At 35.0% G+C, this 26,616-nt stretch overlaps 2 protein-coding genes, 1 long non-coding RNA gene and 2 pseudogenes across 3 annotated transcripts; 3 read left to right on the top strand and 2 right to left on the bottom strand.

Annotated features, from left to right (window-relative positions):
- Positions 1-7,619: 7,619 nt before the first annotated feature.
- LOC110010390 (uncharacterized) lies at positions 7,620-8,359 on the bottom strand. The gene is made up of 2 exons (XR_016319370.1): positions 8,132-8,359; positions 7,620-8,022 (listed from the first exon to the last, which is right to left on the bottom strand). It is a non-coding gene; the product is annotated as an uncharacterized LOC110010390 (long non-coding RNA).
- A 5,442-nt stretch (positions 8,360-13,801) lies between these two features.
- Positions 13,802-14,278, top strand: LOC149497979 (mavicyanin pseudogene; annotated as a pseudogene).
- Positions 14,279-17,683: 3,405 nt separating this feature from the next.
- LOC119371043 (mavicyanin pseudogene) lies at positions 17,684-18,168 on the bottom strand (annotated as a pseudogene).
- An 872-nt stretch (positions 18,169-19,040) lies between these two features.
- Positions 19,041-22,031, top strand: LOC149497978 (protein argonaute 1B-like). The gene is made up of 8 exons (XM_089718003.1): positions 19,041-19,205; positions 19,338-19,414; positions 19,521-19,659; positions 20,409-20,571; positions 20,687-20,981; positions 21,340-21,412; positions 21,575-21,654; positions 21,884-22,031. Exons 1-8 carry the CDS (start codon positions 19,041-19,043, stop codon positions 22,029-22,031), a joined length of 1,140 nt encoding a protein of 379 aa, XP_089574129.1.
- Positions 22,032-22,926: 895 nt separating this feature from the next.
- Positions 22,927-25,661, top strand: LOC105642226 (Tetratricopeptide repeat (TPR)-like superfamily protein). Its single transcript, XM_012226980.4, has one exon. It carries the CDS (start codon positions 23,072-23,074, stop codon positions 25,352-25,354), a length of 2,283 nt encoding a protein of 760 aa, XP_012082370.1. The 5' UTR covers positions 22,927-23,071; the 3' UTR covers positions 25,355-25,661.
- The last annotated feature ends 955 nt before the right edge of the window (positions 25,662-26,616 follow it).

Genomic DNA, 26,616 nt, shown 5'->3' with positions numbered 1-26,616 from the left:
TTATATCTTTTCCGTTAAGTCAATAAGAAAATATAGAGGTAAAAAAAGATATACTAAAATATTATACAAGAAAAATTATTGTACAATCTCTATAGTTTGAAAAAAACCATAACTAATTCATCTCTGTATTTTTTAAAATAAGAGGAATATTTTCTTTATTTCATAAGATATTTACTAGAAAAAATATAAATATTGGACGGAAGAACCTTGCATTAATGACGAAGGAAATTATAAAGAAATTTTAGTGTTTTTCCTAAAAGACAGGAACAGTATTAAACTATAATTAACAAACCGCGTGGATCTACTGTAATTTTTCGTCTTATTTATTCAACGGTTGCTAAGGTTATCGCCTACTTTTAAACCCTAAAATCAAACGTCTACTTACATTGCAGTAATAGCAAATAGCAATTCCTTTCGCAAGATTTATTTGTTACTTTTTCTGCTTCTTAGGACAGACAAGCCTGTCAGTCAATAATTATTTGATTCACATAATTAGTTTGCTTCCAGATGAAATTATTCATCGAATTCTTTCTTTCCTATCTTTCGAAGACCTTGTTCGAATTTCCACCCTTTCAAAAACATCTAGGGTTCTTTATTTTTCCAACCCATTCTTAAGTTGCGATTCACAGATTACTGATGATCCTTCTTCAGTGATGGATTCTATTGGAAGATACTTGTTTCAACGGAATCTCAAGAAAATTCGATATTGTAGTATCCGACGGAATTTTCGACATTACTATCACTATGGTTGTGTTTTTATATGGTTATCTCACTTGCTCTCTTCTGGCGTTGAAGAGCTTCATCTTGAATTTCCCTACCTTGACAATTTTTTTTCTTTGCCAATTGATCTTTATCGTTCTGAATCACCATTGTCTCTGAGTATGAATATGGATAAAGCGGTTTACAGTTTTAACGACTCAGTTCCTTTCACTAATCTTCAGTCCTTAGGCTAAATTCAGTTGAAGTTGAAGATGGATTTGGGGAATGGATTTCATCTAGTCGAAACATCAAGAAATTATGCCTTGAACAGATTGATGGGATAGAGAATCTCAAAATTGAAAGTTGTTATCTTCAGACTGTTGACATATTGAGTTATAAATCTTTCCTTAGACTTTGCAATCTTAGCATATCAGGAATGAGAGTTAAATCTATAACTATAAGGTGGACATTTGAATCCTCAATACATAAATCACTGGAGATTTCTGCTCCAAATCTTAAAAACTTCTTATGGAGTGGAAAATTTCCTAATTACATTTGTCTACATAATTCGGAGCAATTGGAAAGTGTAAAATTGTTCCTTGAATCGGCCAAAATAGACAGTGGTCGATTTCCTTCCACTTTTCTAAACGATCTAAGAAGCACCAAAGACCTGCATCTTGTGAATTACTGTACTTACTAAAAGCAATTTGTGAATTACTGTACTTACTAACTACACTAAGTAAATTCCCAGGTAAGTGGAGGAGTCACAAATGGTCTCACTTAAAACCCACTTGCCTAGACAGAATTTACCTAGAAGTAATTAATTAGACAATAACCACCAAAAATATTTTTGCCCAACAATAACTATTAAATAAATAAAGACAAAAGCAATAAATAAAAGAGAATACCAAAAATTTAACGAGGTTCGGCCAATTTTGCCTACGTCCTCGGACACTACTAAATTTATATTTCACTAAAGAAATATACAAATTGAGAGAGGAGAGAAACTTGTCTAACCCACTTAAGAATTGGAAGACAAGTTTTGGAATGATTTTAAACTTAAGGAGCTAGGCTCCTTTTATAGCCAAAAGGCTCCCTATTCTAATCCTAGTTTCCCGATGTGGGATTTTTGCCACATAACCAATAATCTCCACCTTGGCGAAAATCCCACCAATGCAAGCTTCTGCTCTTTCTCTCACAAAGTTGTAATGTCTTCAAATGTGCTTGGCAATGCCAAGCTTCAATTTTTAACAATATTGATCAAGTCCAAACAATGTTTGAACTTGACAGCTGTCACCACTTTTGTCAACATATCAGCAGGATTTTCAGCAGTCTGAATCTTCTGGAGTTGAACCTGTCTTTCCTCCAGAATTTCTCTGACAAAATGAAATCGAACATCGATATGCTTCGTCCTTGCATGATAAACTTGGTTCTTTGCCAAGTGAATAGCACTTTGACTATCGCAATGTACAACAATGTTGTTTTGCCTAATTCCCAATTCATCAAGCAATCCTTGAAGCCAAATTGCCTCCTTAACAGCCTCTGTAACTGCCATGTACTCTGCCTCTGTTGTAGACAAAGCCACTGTTGACTGTAAAGTAGACTTCCAACTAACTGGTGCTTTTGCAAGAGTAAACACATAACCAGTAGTTGATCGACGTTTATCCAAATCACCGGCATAATCAGAATCACAGTATCCGACTATGCGTTGACCACTATTCTTATCCTGCTCAAAAATCAATCCAACATCCACGGTGTTCTGAAGGTACCGCAGAATCCATTTCACAGCTTGCCAATGCTCCTTGCCAGGATCATGCATGTATCTGCTCACAACTCCAACTGCCTGTGAAATGTCAGGTCTTGTACACACCATAGCATACATCAAGCTACCTACAGCATTTGCATAGGGAACTCTTGACATGTATTCCCGTTCTGCATCATTTTTTGGCGACTGAGCTGCACTGAGTTTGAAATGAGGAGCAAGAGGTGTACTAACAGGTTTGGTTTTGTCATCCATACCAAAACGCTTTAGTATTTTTCTCAGATATTGCTTCTGATTCAGACAAAGTCTCCCCAATTTCCTATCTCTAGTTATCTCCATGCCGAGAATCCTTTTTGCTTCGCCCAGATCTTTCATTTCAAATTCTTGATTCAACTGATTCTTCAAATTCTCAATTTCTTGTTTATTCTTTGAAGCTATTAGCATATCATCAACATACAAAAGTAGATAAATGAAAGAGCCATCTTGTAGCTTGCGCAAATACACACAATGATCGTATTTGCTTCTTGTGTACTTCTGCCTTTGCATAAACTTATCAAATCGCTTGTACCACTGCCTCGGAGATTGCTTCAATCCATAAAGCGATTTTTCAAGTTTGCATACCATATTTTCCTTTCCAACAACCTTGAATCCTTCTGGCTGAGTCATATAGATTTCCTCTTCCAGATCTCCATGTAAAAATGCAGTTTTTACATCCAATTGAACTAGTTCCAAATCAAACTGTGCTACCAAGGCTAACAAAATCCGAATGGAGGAATGTTTTACAACTGGAGAAAATACTTCATTATAATCAATTCCCTCCGTCTGAGCATAGCCTTTAGCTACCAACCTTGCCTTATAGTGAACACTGTCTCTGTCAGGAAATCCATCTTTCTTTGCATATACCCATTTGCATCCTATTGCCTTCTTTCCCTTTGGTGGATCAACTAAGTTCCACGTCTGATTCTTATAAAGGGACTTCATTTCATCTTCCATAGCTTTTCTCCACTTTACTTCTTCTGAACTTTTGACAGCTTCATTGAAAGTGGATGGAAGGCTATCATCTGCAATTGGAGATGCATAGGCCACCATATCATCAAAACGAGTAGGCTTTCTTATAACTCTCCTTGGCCTATCAAGTGCAATTGACTCAAGTTGCTGTGGAGGTTCTTGGAGTTGAACCTCGTCTTCATCTGAATCTCCTTCTACCTCAGGAGTTTCTGCAGGTTCGGTACTTGCCACTGGGATTTTTCTATCAAACTCCACCTGTTTGGGAGTATCCTCCACCTGTTGTGGAGTACCATCTGATTGTTCTACTGTCACCTTTTTTAACATGGTAGATTCATCAAAAGTGACATCTCTGCTAAAGATTATTTTCTTTGATTCTGTACACCATAGTCGATAGCCTTTAACACCGGTACTTATCCCCATGAAAATGGCTTTCTTTGCTCTTGGATCCAGCTTCGATTCCTTAACATGATAGTATGCAGTGGAACCAAATACACGTAAGGAATCATAATCATTAGCAGGTTCTCCACACCACACCTCTATAGGTGTTTTGCCACCAATAGCAGTTGATGGTAATCGATTAATGAGATGACATGCATATGATATAGCCTCAGCCCAAAATTTCTTGTCTAACCCAGCATTAGACAACATACACCGAACTTTCTTCAGCAACGTTCGGTTCATACGTTCTGCCACCCCATTTTGCTGCGGTGTATTTCTAACTGTGAAGTGTCTAACAATGCCTTCATCTGCACAGATTTTATCAAAAGCATCATTTTTGTATTCTCCTCCATTGTCTGTTCGGAGACATTTGATGCGTCTGCCAGTCTGAGTTTCTACCAATTTTTTCCACTTAAGGAAAACTCCTAGCACTTCATCTTTTGATTTCAAAGTATACACCCAAACCCTTCGAGAGAAATCATCAACAAAGGTCACATAATAGTGTTTACCACTCAAAGAAGCTGTTGTAGAGGGTCCCCATACATCAGAGTGAACATAGTCCAAAATACCCTTGGTATTATGGATTCCGGTGCCAAATTTCACTCTTGTCTGCTTCCTTTGGTGCAATGCTCACAGAAGTCCAACTTGCAGGTTTTGACATTTTTCAATAATCCCTGATCTGACAATCTTTTCAAGGATTTTTCACCTGCATGTCCCAAACGCCTATGCCACAATCTAGTTGTTTCCAACTCTTTGTCATCACTAGAAACAACTGTTGCTGTCGATCCAATAATTATATTACCCTGATAGTAATACAAATTATTCCTTCTCCGAACTCCTTTCATCACCACAAGTGCACCTGAGATGACTTTCATCACTCCATCTTTTGCAATTACAGTGAGTCCTTTTGATTCTAAGACTCCCACTGAAATGAGATTCTTTGTCAAACTCGGTACATATCGAACATCAGTCAGGATCCTGATTGACCCATCATGATTCTTCAAACGGACTGAACCAATCCCTTCTGTGAAGCAAGGAACATTATTTGCAGTATAGACAACTTCATTTTCAAGTTCTTTAAAGTCAAAAAACCAGTCCCGGTGGGGACTCATATGATGACTGCATGCAGAGTCTAGCAGCCATACCTCACTAGAACTTGACAAATTTGCTGATGAATTGTCTATAGATGTCATGATAACTAATGAGAAGTCTGAGTCTTCATCATCACACTCAGCTATGTTTGAATTAATAACAGCTTTGCCTTTGGCTTTTAGCTTTGGACAATCTTTCTTCCAATGACCTTTCTCACGGCAAAAGGCACACTCATCTTTTTCAACTCTGGTTTTTGAACGGGATCTACTTTTCTTTCCCCCTTTCTTTTGGCTTCGTGAACGGCCTCCAACTACCAGAGCTTCTACTTCAGTTGCCTTTTCCTTCTTTTCTATCTTTCTCAGTTCATGGCTGTAAAGATCAGCACAAACTTCACTGAAAGTCACATCTTTACTCCCATAAATTAGAGTCGTTGTAAGATACTCGAATTCATCAGGAAGAGATGCTAGCAACAACACTGCCAAATCTTCGTCTCCAAATATCACATCCAAATTGAACAAATCACCCACCAACTGATTAAATTTTGTGATGTGTTCATTCATAGTGGTACCAGGAACATAATCGAAGCGATACAATTTCTTCTTCATGAAGAGTTTATTCTGATTGTTTTTCTTCAAAAATTTCTCCTCCAATGCCTTCCACAATTTGTTTGCAGAAGTTTCTTTCGAGAAAGCATATTTTTGCTCTCTAGAAAGACACGACCGAATTGTACCACATGCCAGACGATTGATGGTCTTCCATTCACTCTCCTCCATCTCGTTTGGTTTCTCTACTTCAATAGCAACATCTAGACCTTGCTGAAAGAGAGCGTCTAGAACTTCACTTTGCCACATGCCGAAATGACCGGTGCCATCGAAAATCTCCACTGAAAATCTTGCATTTGATACAGCATTTCTTACGAAGGTTGATGCTGTAGCAGGTGTGGTATTTTTCTTTCCGTCTGTCATTTCTGCTTTAAATATTTAATAGCTATAAAAAACAATTTTCAAAATGCGGAACACAACCAAGGAAACCTTTTTTATGTGGCAGATCAGACTATGCTGCAACCACAGTGAATACTTAGTAACCTTGGCTCTGATACCAATTGTTGTGGAAATTGGGCTTTTTCCACCAAAAGCAATTTGTGAATTACTGTACTTACTAACTACACTAAGTAAATTCCCAGGTAAGTGGAGGAGTCACAAATGGTCTCACTTAAAACCCACTTGCCTAGACAGAATTTACCTAGAAGTAATTAATTAGACAATAACCACCAAAAATATTTTTGCCCAACAATAACTATTAAATAAATAAAGACAAAAGCAATAAATAAAAGAGAATACCAAAAATTTAACGAGGTTCGGCCAATTTTGCCTACGTCCTCGGACACTACTAAATTTATATTTCACTAAAGAAATATACAAATTGAGAGAGGAGAGAAACTTGTCTAACCCACTTAAGAATTGGAAGACAAGTTTTGGAATGATTTTAAACTTAAGGAGCTAGGCTCCTTTTATAGCCAAAAGGCTCCCTATTCTAATCCTAGTTTCCCGATGTGGGATTTTTGCCACATAACCAATATAAATCACTGGAGATTTCTGCTCCAAATCTTAAAAACTTCTTATGGAGTGGAAAATTTCCTAATTACATTTGTCTACATAATTCGGAGCAATTGGAAAGTGTAAAATTGTTCCTTGAATCGGCCAAAATAGACAGTGGTCGATTTCCTTCCACTTTTCTAAACGATCTAAGAAGCACCAAAGACCTGCATCTTGATGGCAGCATTCTTATGGTGTGTGCTCGTTTCAGAAATGAGATTTTTGCAGGAATTAATTAGAAATATTTGAAGTTTTATATATAGCAAAAAGGTCATATATATATATATATATTTATATATATAATGTGCATTCCTATTTTGCAGGATGAGTTTGTGCATGGCAGTTGCTTGGCAAGTGCAATATATGAAACAAAAAAATTGTTTATTTATGTTAAAAGAAACTTAAACGACAGTTTTTTCTTTCCAGCAATTGTTTCTTTTCTTACAGGGATGCATAATCTGAAATTTCTAAGCATCAAACCAAAAGTCAGTACCTGAACTTTTCTTTTTTTTGAACTTTTCTAGTTTTAACTATTATTATTATTATTTACATTTTAATTAATGGGTTGCTCTTTCAATTGAAAAAGTATTCACTACCCTTTGAAGGATATGGATATGATTTAAGGTATTGGGAATGCCACAACTTGACATTTGTTGATCAACTGAAGAAAGCAAAGCTTGAGATATTTAACGGACGAAATGAATTGGAGATGGCTAAATATTTGTTGAAGCATGCTAGATCTTTAAAAGAGATGGTCATCTTTCAGTACTCTCGTTTGCCATTGCACACAAATCAGAGATTAGAAGAATTCAAAATGATGGCTTATACTGTTACTGCTTCTGCTGCAATTATTTTCAAGGTGAAAATACGAAAGAAGCAACAAGTTCATGTTGATTAATATCACATCTTGTTTTCAAGATAAAAAATTTACAAATAACCTTTGCAATTACTGTTAAATTGAGTTTTGTTTATGATAATATAATGTAATTACATTATATCATGTCTGGTAATTAATGATATATATATAACCAAAAAAACTATATTCATTTATTTACTAAATTAAAGAAATGTGTTTCTAGGGACGAAACCAAATGTACATATTGAAACTTAAATCTTTTTCAACAATCACTCTTAATTTTAGGATTAATTAATTTATTTCTGATGCATATTCATCAACCGGAGAAGCTGAGAATCGGATCGAGTCTACTCTTTTGGAAGAACAGTTTCATGCAACATGAATACTAAGCTTCATACCATCTTGGCAATGGTTAGGTTTCCCGCATATGAAATAATATTCGCCTGGTTCCATCAGATTGATGAGGTCTTCTCCAGAGTTATTAGTTGAAATAGGAGACGTTGGATTGCAGGAATCGAAACTTTCTTTGTTCACTCTTAGCACGTCGTGAAACTCTTTCTTGTAGTTAAATGCTGCATTTCCACATTAAATATTTAAATTAAATATGATTCAAAGGCGGATTACACTTATTGATATATATAAAAAAAATATTTAAATCACACCAACAAAAAAAATTCTCACTTAGAACGTCTCCGATGGAGAATTCCTTATCTTTAGCCCATGTTTTGTAGCAAGGACCAATAGTCCAGCCCTTAGCGTCACCGACCACGAACTCTTTGGCGGAAACGGAGACTGCACAGAAGGTGATTGCAATAAAGATTAAAAGTGCTGCATTATTTTGCAAAGCCATGGATATGTAAATCTAAAGAGATGGATTTGGATAGGAGGTTTGATTGTGTAGATTATTGGCACTTGGAAGCTTATTTGTTGCCTCTATTTATACATAATTGGTTAAGCATACAGGAAGAAATTCACGCCCGGATCCTATGCTCATCCAAAGAATATTTACTTTTTATAGTTTTTGACTAATAAGCATCTACTGTGAAGGATGCGGTCTCAGGTCCGGAGGTTTTCATGTTTTAGTTTTGTAGGGTTGATATTATTGGGTTATTTGGTCTCATAAGGATTGAGTCTTGTATACTAGTTTTATTCCCTCCTTTGAATTCAGTACCTTATACTTATAGTAGAAGAGAAAGCCTGCGTTTTGTAATCAAATTAATCAAATCAAGAGTCAAATCAAGAGAAAGTCTCTTCAGTCCATTTCCCTCTGTTTTTTTCGTTTATGAACACGGGTGTAAGTATAAAAAAAAACTAATTATAAATAGTGTTTAGCTTTCACCTCGATTGAAGTTATCAAGCATGACTTCGCACGACTTCCCTTTCACTTTAGAACATGTTCTATCTTCCACCGTGATACGGATCCACTACCACCAACCACCTATGGGGTTCAAGGGAACAAGGACCACAACAATGACAATCCATTAGCACTTCCTAGTGGACCAATTACAAGGAGCCGTGCAAAGAAGTATGGAGCAACCATGTCCTTATACATTCAAGAACAAATCACACAAGAGCTCCATGACCTTGCTTTCAACAAGTGCTATGAAGAACTTGGAGGAGCACCTAAGTTTCTCACATTAATAGAAGCACATGTTGAAGTTGCTACAGTAACTTTGACTTGAAGGCTTGAAGAAGCACGCCCGTGCCAACTAGCACGCCCCAGGCCGTGCACCTTACTGCCTCTCCCGAAGGAACACATACATGCGCACACGCCCGTGCACCTTGACACGCCCCAGGCCGTGCACCTCTCTGCCTCTCGCGAGGGACACACATACATGCGCGCACGCCCGTGCCAATCAGCACGCCCCAGGCCGTGCACTTCTCTGCCTCTCGCGAGGAACACTCATACATGCGCGCACGCCCGTGCGCCTTGGCACGCCCTGGACCGTGCAACTGTCTGCCTCTCATTAGTTAGTTAGCTTATTTTGTGTTTTTGCAATGCTAATGGGTTGGGCCTCCAATATTTCGTCCACCCTTGAATAATTAGCCTTATTTTGATTAGATTTAGTCAATCTTTAGTGGATTTGGATTAGATCTCCAAATCCTTAAGTTGTTATGATTTTATTAGTCTTATCCTTAGTTGGTTTAGATTTGCTAAATCCTACTCCTTAGCTAACTCTAAATCCTTTAAGGATCTGGACCTCTTAGATTAGTATAAATAGCTTGTTATTTTGTAATTATTCAACAATTATTCAATGAATTAAAGACTACTTCTTCATGCTTAGGCGTGTTCATGTTTTTAGAGAGTGTGAGATTGCATTCTTCTAATTGCATCAAGAATCAAGGTAAACTTATCAATTCTTTGTGGCGTTTATCTTATTCTTTTACTCTATTATTAGTGTTCTTGCTTCTTTAAGCTTTGGGTGCCATAGAGGGGAGTTTATTCTAGATCTTTGATCTCTTCCAAAACTTGTCATTGAGTTCATGAAATTTATTTTCATTGGGTTCCGCGTCACACCGTTACGTGATTCATTGGAGTAATTCTACCAAACTCAGACCAGTCTCACTTTGGAAACCGCCAAACTAAAACTCCCTAAAATGGAATGTTGATGGGTCATCTCTTGGCAAAGCGGGTAAAGCTTTAATAGGGGGGAGTGCTAAGTGACCACTCTGGTAATGTCCTCTGCTTATTCTCTTGTCCCGTTGGCATAAAAGATTCATACGTAGCAGAAGTCCTAGCAATACATAAAGCTTTGGCCCTAAGCTCTTACACTTCCAGATCAAAAGCAACCTGATTGTAGAATCAGATTCATCAAACGCCTTAGCTTGGTTATCGGAAAATTCTTCCCCCGTGGTTTCTTTGGGATGACTTATATGAAATCAAAGGTTTCATTCAAAAATTGCAGCAAGTTACTTTTAGAAAAATTGCCAGATCATAGAATATTTTCGCGAACTCCCTCGCAAAACAAGGAGTTCACTGATCATCAGATTTGGAAGCTATCCTGTAGGATGCCTTCCCAGCATTTAGCCTTGTTTCGTGAATGTCAGCAGAGCCTGTGATCTCCAGTCGTCGTTAATCAGCTTGTGCAGTTCTCTCTTTTTTTTTTTTTTTTTTTTTTTTTTTTTTTTTTTTCTGAGCACTTCTTTTGTTAGATCTTCTAGTGCTTCCTCAGATGGTTTTGATGGAAGTTTTAATCCTTTTCCAGTAATGTATCTAAGTTCTGAAGGTTTTTCTTTAACAAATGCAGGAATTTAGGTTGGGACTATGGGGTAGAACCTGTCGGTTCTGGGATTAGTTCCCTGCAATTTTTGAAGGTTTTCCTGCAATTTCCTAACAATAATAAAATACATTCTGCTGAAAAAAAAAAAATAGTGTTTTGGTTAAAAAAAACTGGCTTGTTGTCTTGGTGTACGGGACCACCCATACACCGGACGTAGAAAATAAATTTCCATAAGCTAAACACCTCTAATCCAATCGGCCAATATGTTCAAACCCGAAAATCAGTACTTTACCACTTTTTCTACTTATTCGTAACTTTGGAATCAAAGAGAACCAGGAAATACTTATTTGATTTATAACATAATGATTTAGTTTGCTTCCAGATGAAATTGTTCATCGAATTCTTTCTTTCCTATCTTTCGAAGACCTTGTTCGAATTTTCACCCTTTCCAAAACATTTAGGGTTCTTAATTTTTCCAACCCATCCTTAAGTTGCGATTCACAGATTACTGATGATCCTTCTCCAATGATGGATTCTATTGGAAGATACTTGTTTCAACGGAATCTCAGGCAAATTCGATATTGTAGTATCCGATGGAATTTTCGACATTATTATCATTATGGTTGTGTTTTTATATGGTTATCTCACTTGCTCTCTTCTGGCGTTGAAGAGCTTCAGCTTGAATTTCCCTACCTTGACAAGTTTGATTCTTTTTCTTTGCCAATTGATCTTTATCGTTCTGAATCACTATTGTCTCTGAGTATGAATATGGGTAAAGCGGTTTACAGTTTTAACGACTCAGTTCCTTTTACTAATCTTCAGTCCTTAAGCTAAATTCAGTTGAAGTTGAAGATGGATTTGGGGAATGGATTTCATCTAGTTGAAACATCAAGAAATTATGCCTTGAACAGATTGATGGGATAGAGAATCTCAAAATTGAAAGTTGTTATCTTCAGACTGTTGACATATTGAGTTATAAATCTTTCATTAGACTTTGCAATCTTAGCATATCAGGAATGAGAGTTAAATCAATAACCATAAGGTGGACATTTGAATCCTCAATACATAAATCAGTGGAGATTTCTGCTCCAAATCTTAAAAACTTCTTATGGAGTGGAAATTTTCCTAATTACATTTGTCTGCATAATTCGGTGCAATTGGAAAGTGTAAAATTGTTCCTTGGATCGGCCAAAATAGACAGTGGTCGATTTTCTTCCAATTTTCTAAACGATCTAAGAAGCACCAAAGACCTGCATCTTGATTGCAGCATTCTTATGGTGTGTGCTCGTTTCAGAAATGAGATTTTTGCAGGAATTAATTAGAAATATTTGAAGTTTTATATATAGCCAAAAGGGCTATTTTGCAGGATGAATTTGTGCATTCTTAAGAATGGGTTGGAAAAATAAAGAACCCTATATGTTTTCGGAATGGTGGAAATTCGAACAAGGTCTTCGAAAGATAGGAAAGAAAGAATTCGATGAACAATTTCATCTGGAAGCAAACTAATTATGTCTGTCATTATGTAAATCAAATTATTATTTCCTGTCAGGCTTGTTTGTCGTATGAAGCAGAAAAAGCAACAAATAAATCTTGCGAACGGAATTGCTATTTGCTATTACTACCATGTAAGTAGATGTTTGATTTTAGGGTTTAAAAGTAGACGATAACCTTAGCAACTGTTGAATAAATAAGAGGAAAAATTATAATAGGATCCACGTGATTTGTTAATTATAATTTACTTCCGTGCTTGTCTTTTAGGAAATACATTAAAATTTTTTTATAATTTACTTCCGTCATACTATAAGGTTCTTCCATCCAATATTTACATTTTTTCTATTAAGTGTTTTATGAAATAATGAAAATATCCTATCTATTTTAAAAAACATAGAGATGAATTAATTGTATTTTTCAAATTATAGAGACTGTGTAATAATTTTTCTAGTATAATTTTTTAGTATATCTCATTTGATCTCTATATTTTTTTATTGACTTAACGGAAATATATAAAAATTGGATAGAAAGACTTAGTAATATAATGGAAGCAATATATATATATATATATTATAAAAAAAATGCAGAGACGAATTAGTTGTATTTCGCGAACCACAGAGACTATACTATAATTTTTTTGAAATAAGATGAGATTTACCTATATGTACCGATTATATAGCGCCACGAACATGTCAAACCAATAAAAATAAAATTTAATTTTTTTTTTTTTATTTTCATTAGTTTGCTCCCGCCCCACACCTAGGGCAAGCATGATTCAATTGTTATACGGGACACGTCACCACTAATGGGTCGGTCATGCTTGGTTACTAGTCTTGTGGACCGGCCGACCATGGCATGTCCAATGGGAGTAAAAACTTTAAAACAAAAAGAATTAAAATCAATAAGAAAATGGTCATAATTAAAAAAGAAAATAAGAAAATCATGATTAGATTAATCCTGTTGAACAGTAAAAGAGATGAAGAGTACGTACATACATAACTGAGTTGAATGAAATAAATTTATTGTGGGTTATTAATTATTGAAAAATAAAACTAAAGAATTTTATAATTAATGCAATAAGCTTATTATGAAATTATTAATTGTTAGAAAAGGAAAAAAAAAATGAGGATTTTTATTATTTCAGAATGAGAATTAAATAAAATAACAAAATGCTATATAAACAACCAAGTCTTCAATATGTTACATGAGTGAAATGGATTCTATTTCATTAAAAAAGAAAAAATAGAACAACTAAGTCTTTTAAATATTGTACCACCCTTCATGTTAAAATGGCTTTCTCTTCTACCATAGGTATTGAATTCAAAAGAGGGAATTAAGCTCGTACACAAGACTCAATCTTTATGAGACCAAATAATCCAACAATATCAACCTTAAAGAAAGAGACTTTAAAACACGAAAACATTTGGAATCTAAAACCGCATCCTTTACGATATATGCTTATTAGTCAAAAACTATAAAAAGTATATATTTTTTGGATGAGCATAGAATCCGGCCCGAATTTCTTCCTGTATACTTGATCAATTATGTATAAATAGAGGCAGCAAATAAGCTTCTAAGTACCAATAACCCACACAATCAACCCTCTTATCCAAATCCATCTCTTTACATTTACATATCCATGGCTTTGCAAAATAATGCAGCACTCCTAATCTTTATTGCAATCACCTTCTGTGCAGTCTCCGTCTCCGCCAAAGAGTTCGTGGTCGGTGACGCTAAGGGCTGGGCTGTTGGTCCTTGCTACAAAACATGGGCTAAAGATAAGGCATTCTCCATCGGAGACGTTCTAGGTGAGAATTTTTTTTCTTGGTGGGATTTAATTTTTTTTGTATAATCAAGAAGTGTAATCCACCTTCGGATCATATCTAATTTAAATATTTAATGTGTAAATGAAGTATTTAACTACAAGAAAGGTGAACACGACGTACTAAGAGTGAACAAAGAATCTTTCGAATCCTGCGATGCATCTTCTCCTCTTTCAACTAATGACTCTGGAGAAGACATCGTCAATCTGATGGAACCAGGCGAATATTACTTCATCTGCGGGAAACCTGGGCATTGCCAAGATGGTCAGAAGCTTAGTGTCCAGGTTGCATGAAACTGAGTAGACTCGATCAACTTCTGAGCTTCTCCTGTCGATGAATATGTATGAGAAATAAATTAATAAAACCTATAATAAAGATTGTTAGTAGAAAAGATTTAAGTTTCAATATGTAGACTTTGCTTCCTCCCTGGAAGACATTGGCAATTTTCAGCTAAATGCCAACAATAACACTTCGAATGTAATTTGTATATTGAGGATCAAATTATGTTTTGATGAGAATAACTTGTAACTATAGAAATTACCATCACTTTTCTATGTATGTTGAGATTCTCCAATTTTCTTCTATCCTCATTCACATAAAAGAATAATCGTTGCTAGCAATCTTTATATCCTTTCATCCTACTAGCAATTTTATCTTTTCTTAATAATATATTTAATTTTGCTGATAAAAGAAAATCTTTATATCCTTTCAAAAAAATATATATATCAAAACCTATAGATGAAACGAATAGATGTGAATCTCTAAAATCTTTTTGGATAAATATATGATAAATTAATCACTAGGCATGGTAAATTAATTGCAGAGAGGTTATTTATAAATTTTCTGTGATACTAGCCAACATGAAATTGTTACTCCTGCTGTATTTTGGTCTTGAAAACAATGGCAGTAGCAGCAGCAATAGTAGAAGCCATCATTTTGAATTCGTCTAATCTCTCATTTATATAAAATGGGAAAGAAGATTAATGAAAGATAACAATCTCTTTTAAACATTTAGCATTCTTCAACAAATATTTGGGTATCTCCAATTCATTTCCTCCATTAAATATCTCAAGCTCTACCCTCTCCAATTGATCAACAAATGACATGTTGTGGCAGAAATCTCCAGTGAATGTTTTTCCATTTGCTTTGAATATTCAAATTCCAATCTCACCCTTACGGATTTAACTCTCTTGCCTGATATGCTAAGATTGAAAAATCTAAAGCAAAGTTCATCAATTAAAATCTCAAGAGAACAACTTTCGATTTTGATATTCTCTATTCCATCTATCTGTTCAAGCCCTAATTTCTTGATGCTTCTACTAGATGAAGTCCATTCCCCAAATCCATCTGCAAGCTTCAAGGACTCAAGATTAGTGAAAGGAAATGAGGCATTAAAACGGCAAACCGCATGATCGTTATTCAAACTTAGAGACAATAGCTGTTGAGAATCAGGCTCTGATACCAGTTATTGGGCCCTTTTAACCAATTAAGAGAAAATTAACGCAGCGGAAAAATAGAAATGTGACACATAAATTTACGTGGTTCACCCTCAACTGTTTAGGGCTACGTCCACGGGACAAACTCCGAATCATTCTTCCACTATTAAAAATAGTAGGTACACAAAGAGAGTAATACAAAAATAGTGGGTACACAAAGAGAGTAATATAAAAATAGTGACACACAAAGTGTTTCCCAAAAACACCTCATAATAATTTTCTCACAATTTTCTCTCCTTTAGTTTTAGGAAACCCTTCCTAAAACGAGATAACTAACTCGCTACATTTTCTCTCTTCGTTCTGTGTGTATATTGTGTGTTCTGCCTCTGCCTTTATTTATAGGCAGGTTAACGCGTAGAAATGCCATGTACAACTCCTGCCGTGTACAACTCCATTGCCTTCCATTTTTGACTACACGTAGGGATGCCGTGTACAACTCCGTTGCCTTCCATTTTTGACTTCCTTTATTTTCCTTTCAAATTTATTGTGGGTCCCACTTGAGTGGGCACCGCACAACAATAGCGATTAAGAACAATCAAGATCAATGGCAAATAACATGGTTTCATTTTTGCATTATTGTAAAAAAAATCAAGATTAAGCTCTTCAACACCAGAAGAGAGGACATGACCTAACCATGTAAAAACACGATATAAGGATGGCTGGTCATAATAAAATCGCCATCGGATACAACAATATCGAATTTTATTGAACTTCCGTTGAACCAAAATAGCTTTCAATAGAATCCGCCACTGAATGATAATAATCATAGTTGTGATAATCAACAATCTGTGAATCAATAGTTACGTATGGATTGGAAAAGAAAAAATGCCTAAATTTTTTGGAAAGAACAGAAATTTGAATAAGGTCTTTGAAAGAAAGGAAAGAAAGAATTCGATGAACATTTTGATGAGGAAGGAAACTTATTCTGTCTGTCATTGTGTAAATCAAATAATTATTTCCTGACAGGATTATTTGTAGTAAGAAGCAAAAAAGTAACAAATAAATATTGCGAAAAGGAATTGGGACGTTTGATTTTAGGGTTTAAGGTAGACGATAACCTTAGCAACCGTTAAATAAATAAGTTTGATTCCCTTTTTTTATGTTTATCTTTCTGAATCACTGGAGATTTCTGCTCCAAAGCTTAAAAATTTCTTATGGAGTGGAAATTTCTCTAATTACATTTCTCTGCGTTATTTGGTGCAATTGGAAAGTGTAAAATCTGTTGGGGCACGTGGGAAATGTCACCTCGGATAAATAAAACTAATTAAAAAGACATATAATGTGAAGGGTGAACTAATCAAAATGTCTTAGGACATTTTGTATTAAAGCTGAGCTTAACTTATTATAAGTCAAATATTAAATACGTAATTGAATTTGATTTGATCAATTTGTTCCTATAGCCCAGATTTTCAACATAGTACAAGAGCTTAGGACCCGAACTTGCATGATGGAAGTTCCTATGTTGGGGGGTTTGTACGCTCATGGACCAGTGCTGGGCCATTATATGCTTGTCAAGTGGGTAGTCCCACTTGAGGGGGAGTGTTGGAGTATGTGGGTAATCTCACACTAGATAAACACAACTAACTAAAAATGGCATATAATGTGAAGTTTGAACAAACTAAAATTGCTAAGACCTTTTTGTGTTAAAGGTAAATCTAACTTATTATAAGTTCAATATAAAATACATAATTGAATTTGATTTGATTAATTTGCTCCCAGGCTCAGATTCTCAACAGAATCTTAAAAAATTCTTGCTTTCTTTTGCATACAAATCAGAGATTAGAAGAATTCAAAATGATGGCTTCTACCATTACTGCTTCTGCTGCAATTATTTTCAAGGTGAAAATACGAAAGGAGCGGCAAGTTCATGTTGATTAATATCAAATCTTGTTTTCAAGATCAAAATTTATAAATAACCTTTGCAATTACTGTCAAATTGAATTTTGTTTATGATAAATTTCTTTACATTATATCATGCCTGTTGACTAATGATATATATATTTAACCAAAAAAACTTTATTCTTTAATTTACTAAACTAAAGAAATGTGTTTCCAGGGAGGAAACAAAGTCTACATATTGAAACTTAAATCTTTTTCTACTAACAATCTTTATTATAGGTTTTATTAATTTATTTCCCATGCATCTTCATCGACAAGAGAAGCTGAGAAGTTGATCGAGTCTACTCTTTTGGATGAACAGTTTCATGCAACCTGGATACTAAGCTTCTGACCATCTTGGCAATGCCCAGGTTTCCCGCATATGAAGTAATATTCGCCTGGTTCCATCAGGTTGACGATGTCTTCTCCAGAGTCATTAGTTGAAAGAGGAGACGATGCATCGCAGGATTCGAAAGATTCTTTGTTCACTCTTAATACGTCGTGTTCACCTTTCTTGTAGTTAAATACTTCATTTACACATTAAATATTTAAATTAGATATGATCCGAAGGTGGATTACACTTCTTGATTATATATAAAAGAAAAAAAATTTAAATCCCACCAAGAAAAAAAATTCTCACCTAGAACGTCTCCGATGGAGAATGCCTTATCTTTAGCCCATGTTTTGTAGCAAGGACCAACAGCCCAGCCCTTAGCGTCACCGACCACGAACTCTTTGGCGGAGACGGAGACTGCACAGAAGGTGATTGCAATAAAGATTAGAAGTGCTGCATTATTTTGCAAAGCCATGAATATGTAAATGTAAAGAGATGGATTTGGACAAGAGAGATGATTTGAAAATTATAATTTGCTGCCTCTATTATATATAATTTGTTAAGCATACTGGGAACAAATTCACTCCGGATTCTATGCTCATCCAAAGAATATTTACTTTTTATAGTAAACCTAATTAACTACTTGGTTTTTACATTTTGACAAATTCTTTCAACTTGAAAGATTCTCCTTAAGTTGAGGAAATGGAGAGGATTCGTGAGAAAGGAGATGGGAAAAGATGAAGGATTTGGAAGAGAAAGTAGTTGTGAGAGTTTGTAGCCAGTAGGGTATTTTTGTAATTCAATATTATTGTCTCACATTTGACTACACTTAATTAATGCAATGGGTTTATCATTAATAAAACAAACCTATTGTTTGGTTTATTAATTATTGAAAAGAAATCAAAAAATTTTTTATTAATACAATATACTTAGTAATCAGTTGTTATAGAGTATTAATTATGGAAAAAAGAAATGTTTTATAATTTAGTTTTTTCAAATTAGATAATCAAATAAAAAATAATGAAAAATTTTAAAAAAATAATAAAAAGCCACGTAAAAAATAATAATTTTTTTATAATAATTCTCCAGCTTGTAATTTATTTATTTATTGTATGAATCGGTAGAATTTAATCGACTAAGCTAAACGTCAAAATAAAAATAAATGAAATTAAATATGCAGAAAAAAATTACAATGAGGGGTAATTAAGTAATTTTAACTCTAGAACAAGTAACATGCATGTTAGACTCATTTATACACTGGTCGAAAAATTTAAAACATCATTCAGACATCAACCTCTATATACGCCTCCAAACCTCCCTATTATAATTCCTTTACTAAAAAAGAAGATGAGTAATGAAGACTCTTCTTGGCCAAGATTTGCAGAGTTGCGCAGTATGGGACCGTCAGCCACTGCTTCCATTGAGCCACTGCCGGTCATTGAATTTGTGACCCAATTATTGAATCTTGATGATTACCCTGCAGGGCCATTGTCTGATGCTGACTGTGAGAAGGTAAGAAATTGTCAGTCATTTTCTCTGATCTTGGTTTCAGTTTTCAGCTATGGCTTGAACTATGTATTTTTTTTCATGTTTTGTTGCATCAATGTGTCTCAATAGATAAAAAGAGCTCTTGAATGAATCAAGGTCGAACTGACATTTAAGAAGTGGCGAAAAAATTACGAAATTTTTAGTTTAACCTCTCAGACTAGGGAGGACTTGGAGTGAGTATCAGATTATGTCCTATGTTTATTTTTATTTTGTTTTTCCATTTGTCTTACTGTTCAATTCTATGCATTTTGTTTCCATTATTTAATACTTGTGTATCAGGCTTAATGTTAGTGGAAAGAGAACCATGAAGTCTATCGTAGCTTTCTTCAGGGAAGTATATAATTGTGAAATTCGACAAACTAAATTGCCGTGTCTACAAGTTGGTGATCCCAAGAAACCAACTTACTTTTCAATGGAGGTAAGTTCTCAACAATTTTCACTTTGTTTGGATATGTAGGATTTCAACTTACAATTTCCAAACAGTGTTGCAAGATTGTTCCTGGTCAGAGGTTAAAGAGACTGAACCAGCTGATTATTTCAACTTCATAGGTTGGAATTGATTCAACTCCATCTTAAATTTGTCAGCTTATTCAGCTGATTATTTCATGTTATGATTAATGTAAATTTAATTATGATATTAAATGGTGCTCACCTACAATAAATTGGTTACTACTGAAGTTCTAACATGGCCGTGTTGCTTGTATAGACCGTTCCTTCTAATGCTTACCACAGTGATCCATTTTCTAAGAAGCTTGGAATTAAAACCAGTGAGTAGCTTGCTTCTGTAGTAGCTCGCATTTCGCCAGCTCCTTTGGTAAATTTACTTACTTTCCCTCTTAATATTTATGACCTGTTGTCTGTTCCTGTAATTTATTGAGTGTATTGGCTTTGCTTACTATTTGTGCAGCTTAAATATCACGAGACAGGGGGATAGATATTCTGCCTGCCTAAATTTGGAAAATGGAACATGAAGAAGAAGGTATTTCCTTCTGTAAAATTATATATATTTCATATCACATATTCTAATTACAGAATTAAACAATTTTTTTGGCAAGATTGTGTGGCATCTATCTAATTATGCTTCCTTTTTGTGGTTCTTTTCTCACATTGTTGGTCATATTCTTTTATTGGGTTGCTTTATCCATTTTTTGTAAACTTGCAACCCAGAATGCTGTAAACTTGCAAACCGTACTTCTTCTGTTAAGTGGAAGACCTGAGCAGGCAGAAGAGGCCCTGAATGCTTGTTATGGCTGTGCCGTGCAAGCACTCAAGCACGCGGAGCTTGACCTGCTTGTTGCTATTCTGCCTGACAACAAAGGTCCTCTTTATGGTATAAAGTCTCTACTGTGGTGTTGTTTTTTTTAATTTTATTCATCTGATCTCTTGTAAGCACTCACCATTTTGCCATTCATTACAATTCGTTTGTGTGATTACTACGTACGCAGGTGATTTGAAGCGTATTTGTGAGACAGATCATGGACTTGTTTCTCAGTGCTCTTTAACAAAGCATGTATTAGAAACTGATGCAGTAGAAAAGATTATTCTTTTGGTCACTGACCAGCCTATCATTATTTTTGGAGCTGATGTCACCGGTCGAGTTGACTCGACCCTATCTATTGCAGCTGTATGCTATCTAATTTTCTCCCTTCTTCCAAATTCAATTACTCTTGTGTTCATTAGGCTTTGCCAATTTCCTGGTTTTGTTAACAGAAGAGTCAATGCAGGTTGTGGCATCTCAAGGTTGGCCAGAGATTACAAAGTATGTAAACTTTTACAATTCATAAAACAAAGTTGCAGACCTTTATTCTCTGCTCTCTCTTTTTTTAATTCTTATAGTCACTCAAACACTCACACCACTCACAAACAACTCATTCATTTATTTTCACAACCACACTGATACAAAAAACTTAAACTGAACCTGCTGCTTGAAAGAGTGTCTTAATTCTGTCTGTCCACATTACAGGAAACTCCTTTCATCTTTCTTCAGAGCAACCAAGCAGCCTGAGAGTATTATACTTTTACAGGCATGGTTCTGTTGTCTACTTTCTTGTTACATCTGTTATTATTTATTTGTTTCAAAGCCTGACGATTTTTTCAGTTGTTCCAGGGATGGTGTCAGTGATGGAAGATTCTCTAAAGTTTTGGAGTATCAACTCCGAGCCATCTGGAAGGTAACAGAATCATGTTTTAAAATATTATTCTGTTGAATTTGATGAACCCATTTAACTATTAGATTTGGATCCTCATTATTATTTTGTTCTGCTTTCTATACATATCGTGTCAGAAATGTGTTTACTGCAACCAAATTATCACCTATTCTATGTTAATTTCAGGCAGGTGCTTTTCCAAATCCAAGTTATAGGCCTGCTGTGCCGTTAGCTGTGGTTCAGAAGTGTCACAAACTTTCCTGCTCGTAAGTTTTTGGTACCTTCACTTCCAATGTAGGAACTGGGAAATACTACTGATATTGGTGATGGGTTGTGTACTTTCTTGGATCCTTCAATTCGAGTTTTAACTTTCTTTTTTTTTTCCTCAATTAAAATTGGCAATTTTTCAGGCATTCGAGATCCACATGTTCTGTTTCCATTGGTTAGTATAGCTCTATATCCATCTATCTTGTTCTTTTGTTTGATCGTGTTCAGATTTTTGATTTACGTGTCTTGTGATTTTGCAGTGCCTCCCGTACACTATGCTAAACTTGCGGGAGATATTGGTTCAACGACAAGTCGTGGACCTGGTGCCAGTGCTGCCAGGAAGGAGAATTTCAAGCTGTTCATGCATTTTATTTAGTTCATTCTGACCTAGTTCTTGATTAACATTTGGATTGTTTTCTAGGATTTAGGTGAACGTTCAAAACTGTTGGTTGCTAGTAGCTGAGATTGAGAGTCGAAGCAGTAAACTGATGAATGCTGGTGTTAGATAAAATTTTTGGTGCTATTAAAATGTGAAATGATGATTAAAGTTATAATTGGTTTTATATATTATGATGTATAATCTATATATTTTTTAAAAACTTTTAAAGTGAGTATATTATTTTTTATTTTAATTTATTCTAAAAGTAAAAAAATTAATTTTTTTAAAATAATATTTAAATAGAAATTTAATACGTTCAAATAATTATATATAAAATGATAAAAAATAGTAATTTGCAAAAAAAAATATATTTTTATTAGTATTATTTTTATGATGTTAATGAATTCAAAATATAATATAAATTAAAATTATATAATATAGAGAACTATTTTAGATTATTTCTCATAATCATATGAATTCTACCAACTTTTGTAATTGAATAATTAAGAAAACACTTTGAGGAACTTTTTTTTTTTTTTTTTTCAAATTCAAACACTTTAATTAACTATTTTAGACTATTCTAGCCTAATAATAAAGGATTAACGTAATGTAACCTTGTTAACTTCTTTTTCTATAAAAGTATAAATCTTAATAATACATTAAACAAAAAAAATTAAAAAACAAAACAAAAATATGGGATTAAAAAAATATATAAAAAATATTAGTTTTCTTTTTTCCCATTAATATTTTATTGCATGAGGGTTAGGAAAATTGGGCCGAGGGATCAATAGTAGTACAGAACCCTGCCCATCTTATCTCATAGCTCTTCGGGTGTTGTACTCCAGTGTACAACTGACAGAAGCCTTAAAGTTCAAAAACCCAAAAGCGGTGTATTAAACCCTAGCTCTGTATCTCTGTAGCATGTTTCTGCTGTCTCTCTTTCCCTTTCCCTTCCACTGCATGTATAGTAATGTAAATCACAACTTTAAACAAGAATAAAAATACCCATTAATCTAAGCTTGTTAATTTCCTCTCAAATGGCTTATCTCTCCCTTTCTAAACCCTTTAAAGCTCGGGTTTTTCCCATTATACCTAGACTCTCACTTCCCGATTTCCTTACTCCTGTACACTTCTGCACTTCAACGCAAGATCAAATCTCCTCCGCCGCAGAAATCCCGCCAGCCAATCCACAACAAGAATCACAAGTCGAGACCCCAAATGCTGTTCAAGAGAATCAAAGTCAGCAGCGAATACCGCGAATTCCACGAGGTAAGCGTCCAGAACCAGAAAAATTAGAGGATATAATTTGTAAAATGATGGCGAGTCGGCCATGGACGACTCGGTTGCAAAACTCAATTCGGGATTTGGTTCCTGAATTTGATCATTCATTAGTTTATAATGTTCTACATGGGGCTCGTAACTATGAGCACGCGCTTCAGTTCTTCAGGTGGGTTGAGCGGGCTGGATTATTTCGACATGACCGTGAAACCCATATGAAGATTATTGAGATTCTGGGTCGAGCTTCGAAGCTCAACCATGCAAGATGCATTCTTTTGGATATGCCAAAAAAGGGTGTTGAGTGGGATGAGGATATGTTTGTAGTTTTAATTGAAAGTTATGGCAAAGCTGGGATAGTTCAAGAAGCTGTTAAGATATTTCAGAAAATGAATGAATTAGGTGTTGGGAGGTCTATTAAGAGTTATGATGCGGTGTTTAAGGTGATTTTGAGGAGAGGGAGGTATATGATGGCTAAAAGATTTTTTAATAAGATGTTGAGTGAAGGGATTGAACCAACTAGGCATACTTATAATATCATGCTTTGGGGATTCTTCTTGTCATTGAGGCTTGAAACTGCAATGAGGTTTTATGAGGATATGAAGAGTAGAGGGATATCTCCTGATGTGGTTACTTATAATACAATGATTAATGGATATTATAGGTTTAAAAAGATGGACGATGCAGAGAAGTTGTTTGTGGAGATGAAGGGTAGCAATATAGCTCCTACAGTTATAAGTTATACTACTATGATTAAAGGGTATTTTGCTGTTGATAGAGTCGATGATGGGTTGCGGTTGCTTGAGGAGATGAAGGAATTTGGTATTCAGCCTAATGCTTATACTTATTCGACTTTGTTGCCTGCGCTTTGCGATGCTGGGAAAATGACTGAGGCTAAAGATATTTTGAAGGAGATGGTTGGGAGGCATCTTGCTCCAAAGGATAATGCCATATTTATGAAGTTGTTATCTAGCCAGTGCAAGGCTGGAGATCTGAGAGCTGCTGAGGATGTACTTAAGGCAATGATCCGATTGAGCATACCAACAGAAGCTGGTCATTATGGTGTCTTGATAGAGAACTTTTGTAAGGCTGAGGAGTATGATCTGGCGGTGAAGTTTTTGGATAAGCTTATCGAGAAGGAAATTATATTGAGGCCACAGAGCACTTTGGAAATTGAGTCCAATGCTTATAATCCAATGATTCAGTATCTGTGCAGTCATGGGCAAACAGGAAAAGCAGAAATCTTTTTCAGGCAGCTGATGAAAAAGGGTGTTCAAGATCCAGATGCCTTTAATAATTTGATCCGTGGGCATGCAAAAGAAGGATCTCCTGATTCTGCTTTTGAAATTTTAAAGATAATGGGTAGAAGAGGGGTCCCTAGAGATGCAGATGCTTACAGGTTACTCATTGAAAGCTACTTGAGGAAAGGTGAGCCTGCTGATGCCAAAACAGCTTTGGATGGTATGATTGAAGATGGACATGTTCCAGATTCGTCTGTTTTCAGGTCAGTGATGCAGAGTTTGTTTGATGATGGGAGGGTTCAAACTGCTAGCCGGGTTATGAAGAGTATGATTGAGAAGGGGGTGAAGGAGAATATTGATTTGACGGCCAAGATATTGGAAGCTCTACTCATGAGAGGCCATGTTGAGGAAGCCCTTGGAAGAATTGAGCTGCTAATGCACAGTGGATGTTCTGTCAATTTTGATGCTCTTCTGTCTGTTCTTAGTGAGAAAAGCAAGACCATTGCTGCAGTTAAGTTGTTGGATTTTGCATTGGAGAGGGACTTTAATGTAGATTTTAAGAGCTATGATAAAGTCTTGGATTCTCTCTTAGCTGCAGGTAAGACCCTCAATGCATATTCAATACTGTGTAAAATCCTGGAGAAAGGAGGGGCCACAGATTGGAGTAGCAGTGACAACTTGATAAAGAGCCTTAATCAGGAGGGTAATACCAAGCAAGCAGATATCCTTTCAAGAATGATCAAGGGAGGAGAGAAGTCTCGTGACAACAAGAAAGGAAAGAAGCAATCTTCTTTTGCTGTCTAATTTAAATGATTTTGATTTGGTTTAGAGGACCAAAATTGGTTGATCTTCTATAGAAAACTATAAGTGCTTACTTTTTTGAAATGATAACTAGTTTCTTTTGAAGCAGAATAAATTCTGAGGGAAGGAATGCAGCATGTTTTGTTCTCAATCATTTTGAGGATACAGTGGTATCCCTTCAAACACTAATCCTGTTTCTATTTGAAATATTGTTGAAGAGTAGAACAGTTAGCACGTTCTGAAACAAATACTCTTATATAGTTTGTTTGTTACTCCAGCTTATTAATTTCACAAAAGAAGCATTTCTACATTTTCTTTTCTGTGAAATAGGTGCAAACATGCTGGTCTATACATTTCCCATTCCATTTGATGCTGCCTTGTTTGCCAATGCCTTCATCTGTGAAAGAAATTTCCTTATCATGAAACCCAAAACAGAAAGTTGGTCGCTTGGTTTGGCTGTGCTTGTGAGAAGTCCTCTAGGGATTGTTCTCTCTTCTCTGGATAGATACATCATTTTTGGGCATCTTCATTGTCTTATTGATAGGATCTTTATATTCCCGCTTGCATGAAACGTTGCATATGCCTCCGGGACTGGAAGTGTAAATATTGATTTTCTTTGTTCATGATAAAAGTGAATTTCATAATATAATCATTTTTTGGCAGAAGAATAATAAATTTCAGCTTTATATTAAAAAAAGTGAATTTCCTTTATTTATTATTTCCCGAAAATATATAATAAAAGAAAAAATATGGATTTTTTTAGGGAAGTTAATTGGGCAGTAAATATCTAGCTGCTTGGGATTTTCCCATGTAAATATCTTATCTTTCTAACCCTCTGTCCGTCCAAAAACGACAATTGGCAAAACAAGTGACACAACTTGCGTCCATCGTCTAATAGCTATTTCTCTATTTTGGCCTCATTTAGTGACAACTTCTAAAATATTATTATCATCTTTAATGTTTAGCAAAGCTGTTAAAGTACTCATTCTTCCTAAAATTATAGTTTTAAATGTTTTTTTTCGCAATTTATGAAAAGTTACTATCTTAAAAATTTTAAAATTAATTATTAAGACATTTGCTATTGTTTAATAAATAAAACTAATATTGATTAAACACAAATTATTATTGAAACATCCAAAAAGAAAACCTATATTATAATTTTGAAATGGAGAGAGTAAGTAATACTATCAAATAGAATTTTTATACCAATTTTTAATCTAATCCTAATAATTGAAAATTTTTTAAAGGAAAGAAACGGTTAATGC

The sequence above is a fragment of the Jatropha curcas genome, chromosome 2 (genome assembly GCF_041381405.1).
Source record: "Jatropha curcas cultivar XTBG-Jc1 chromosome 2, XTBG_Jcur_1.0, whole genome shotgun sequence".
Lineage (NCBI taxonomy): Eukaryota > Viridiplantae > Streptophyta > Magnoliopsida > Malpighiales > Euphorbiaceae > Jatropha > Jatropha curcas.
This window is presented reverse-complemented; position numbering and strand designations above follow the sequence as displayed.

Bases quoted from the DNA above. Each gene is read 5' to 3' on its own strand.
- LOC149497978 (XM_089718003.1), top strand. From the start codon at position 19,041: ATGAGTAATGAAGACTCTTCTTGGCCAAGATTTGCAGAGTTGCGCAGT. The intron at 19,660-20,408 runs GTAAGTTCTCAA...CTTGCAACCCAG, and splicing joins CAACTTACTTTTCAATGGAG to AATGCTGTAAACTTGCAAAC. The intron at 20,572-20,686 runs GTATAAAGTCTC...CTACGTACGCAG, and splicing joins CAACAAAGGTCCTCTTTATG to GTGATTTGAAGCGTATTTGT.
- LOC105642226 (XM_012226980.4), top strand. From the start codon at position 23,072: ATGGCTTATCTCTCCCTTTCTAAACCCTTTAAAGCTCGGGTTTTTCCC.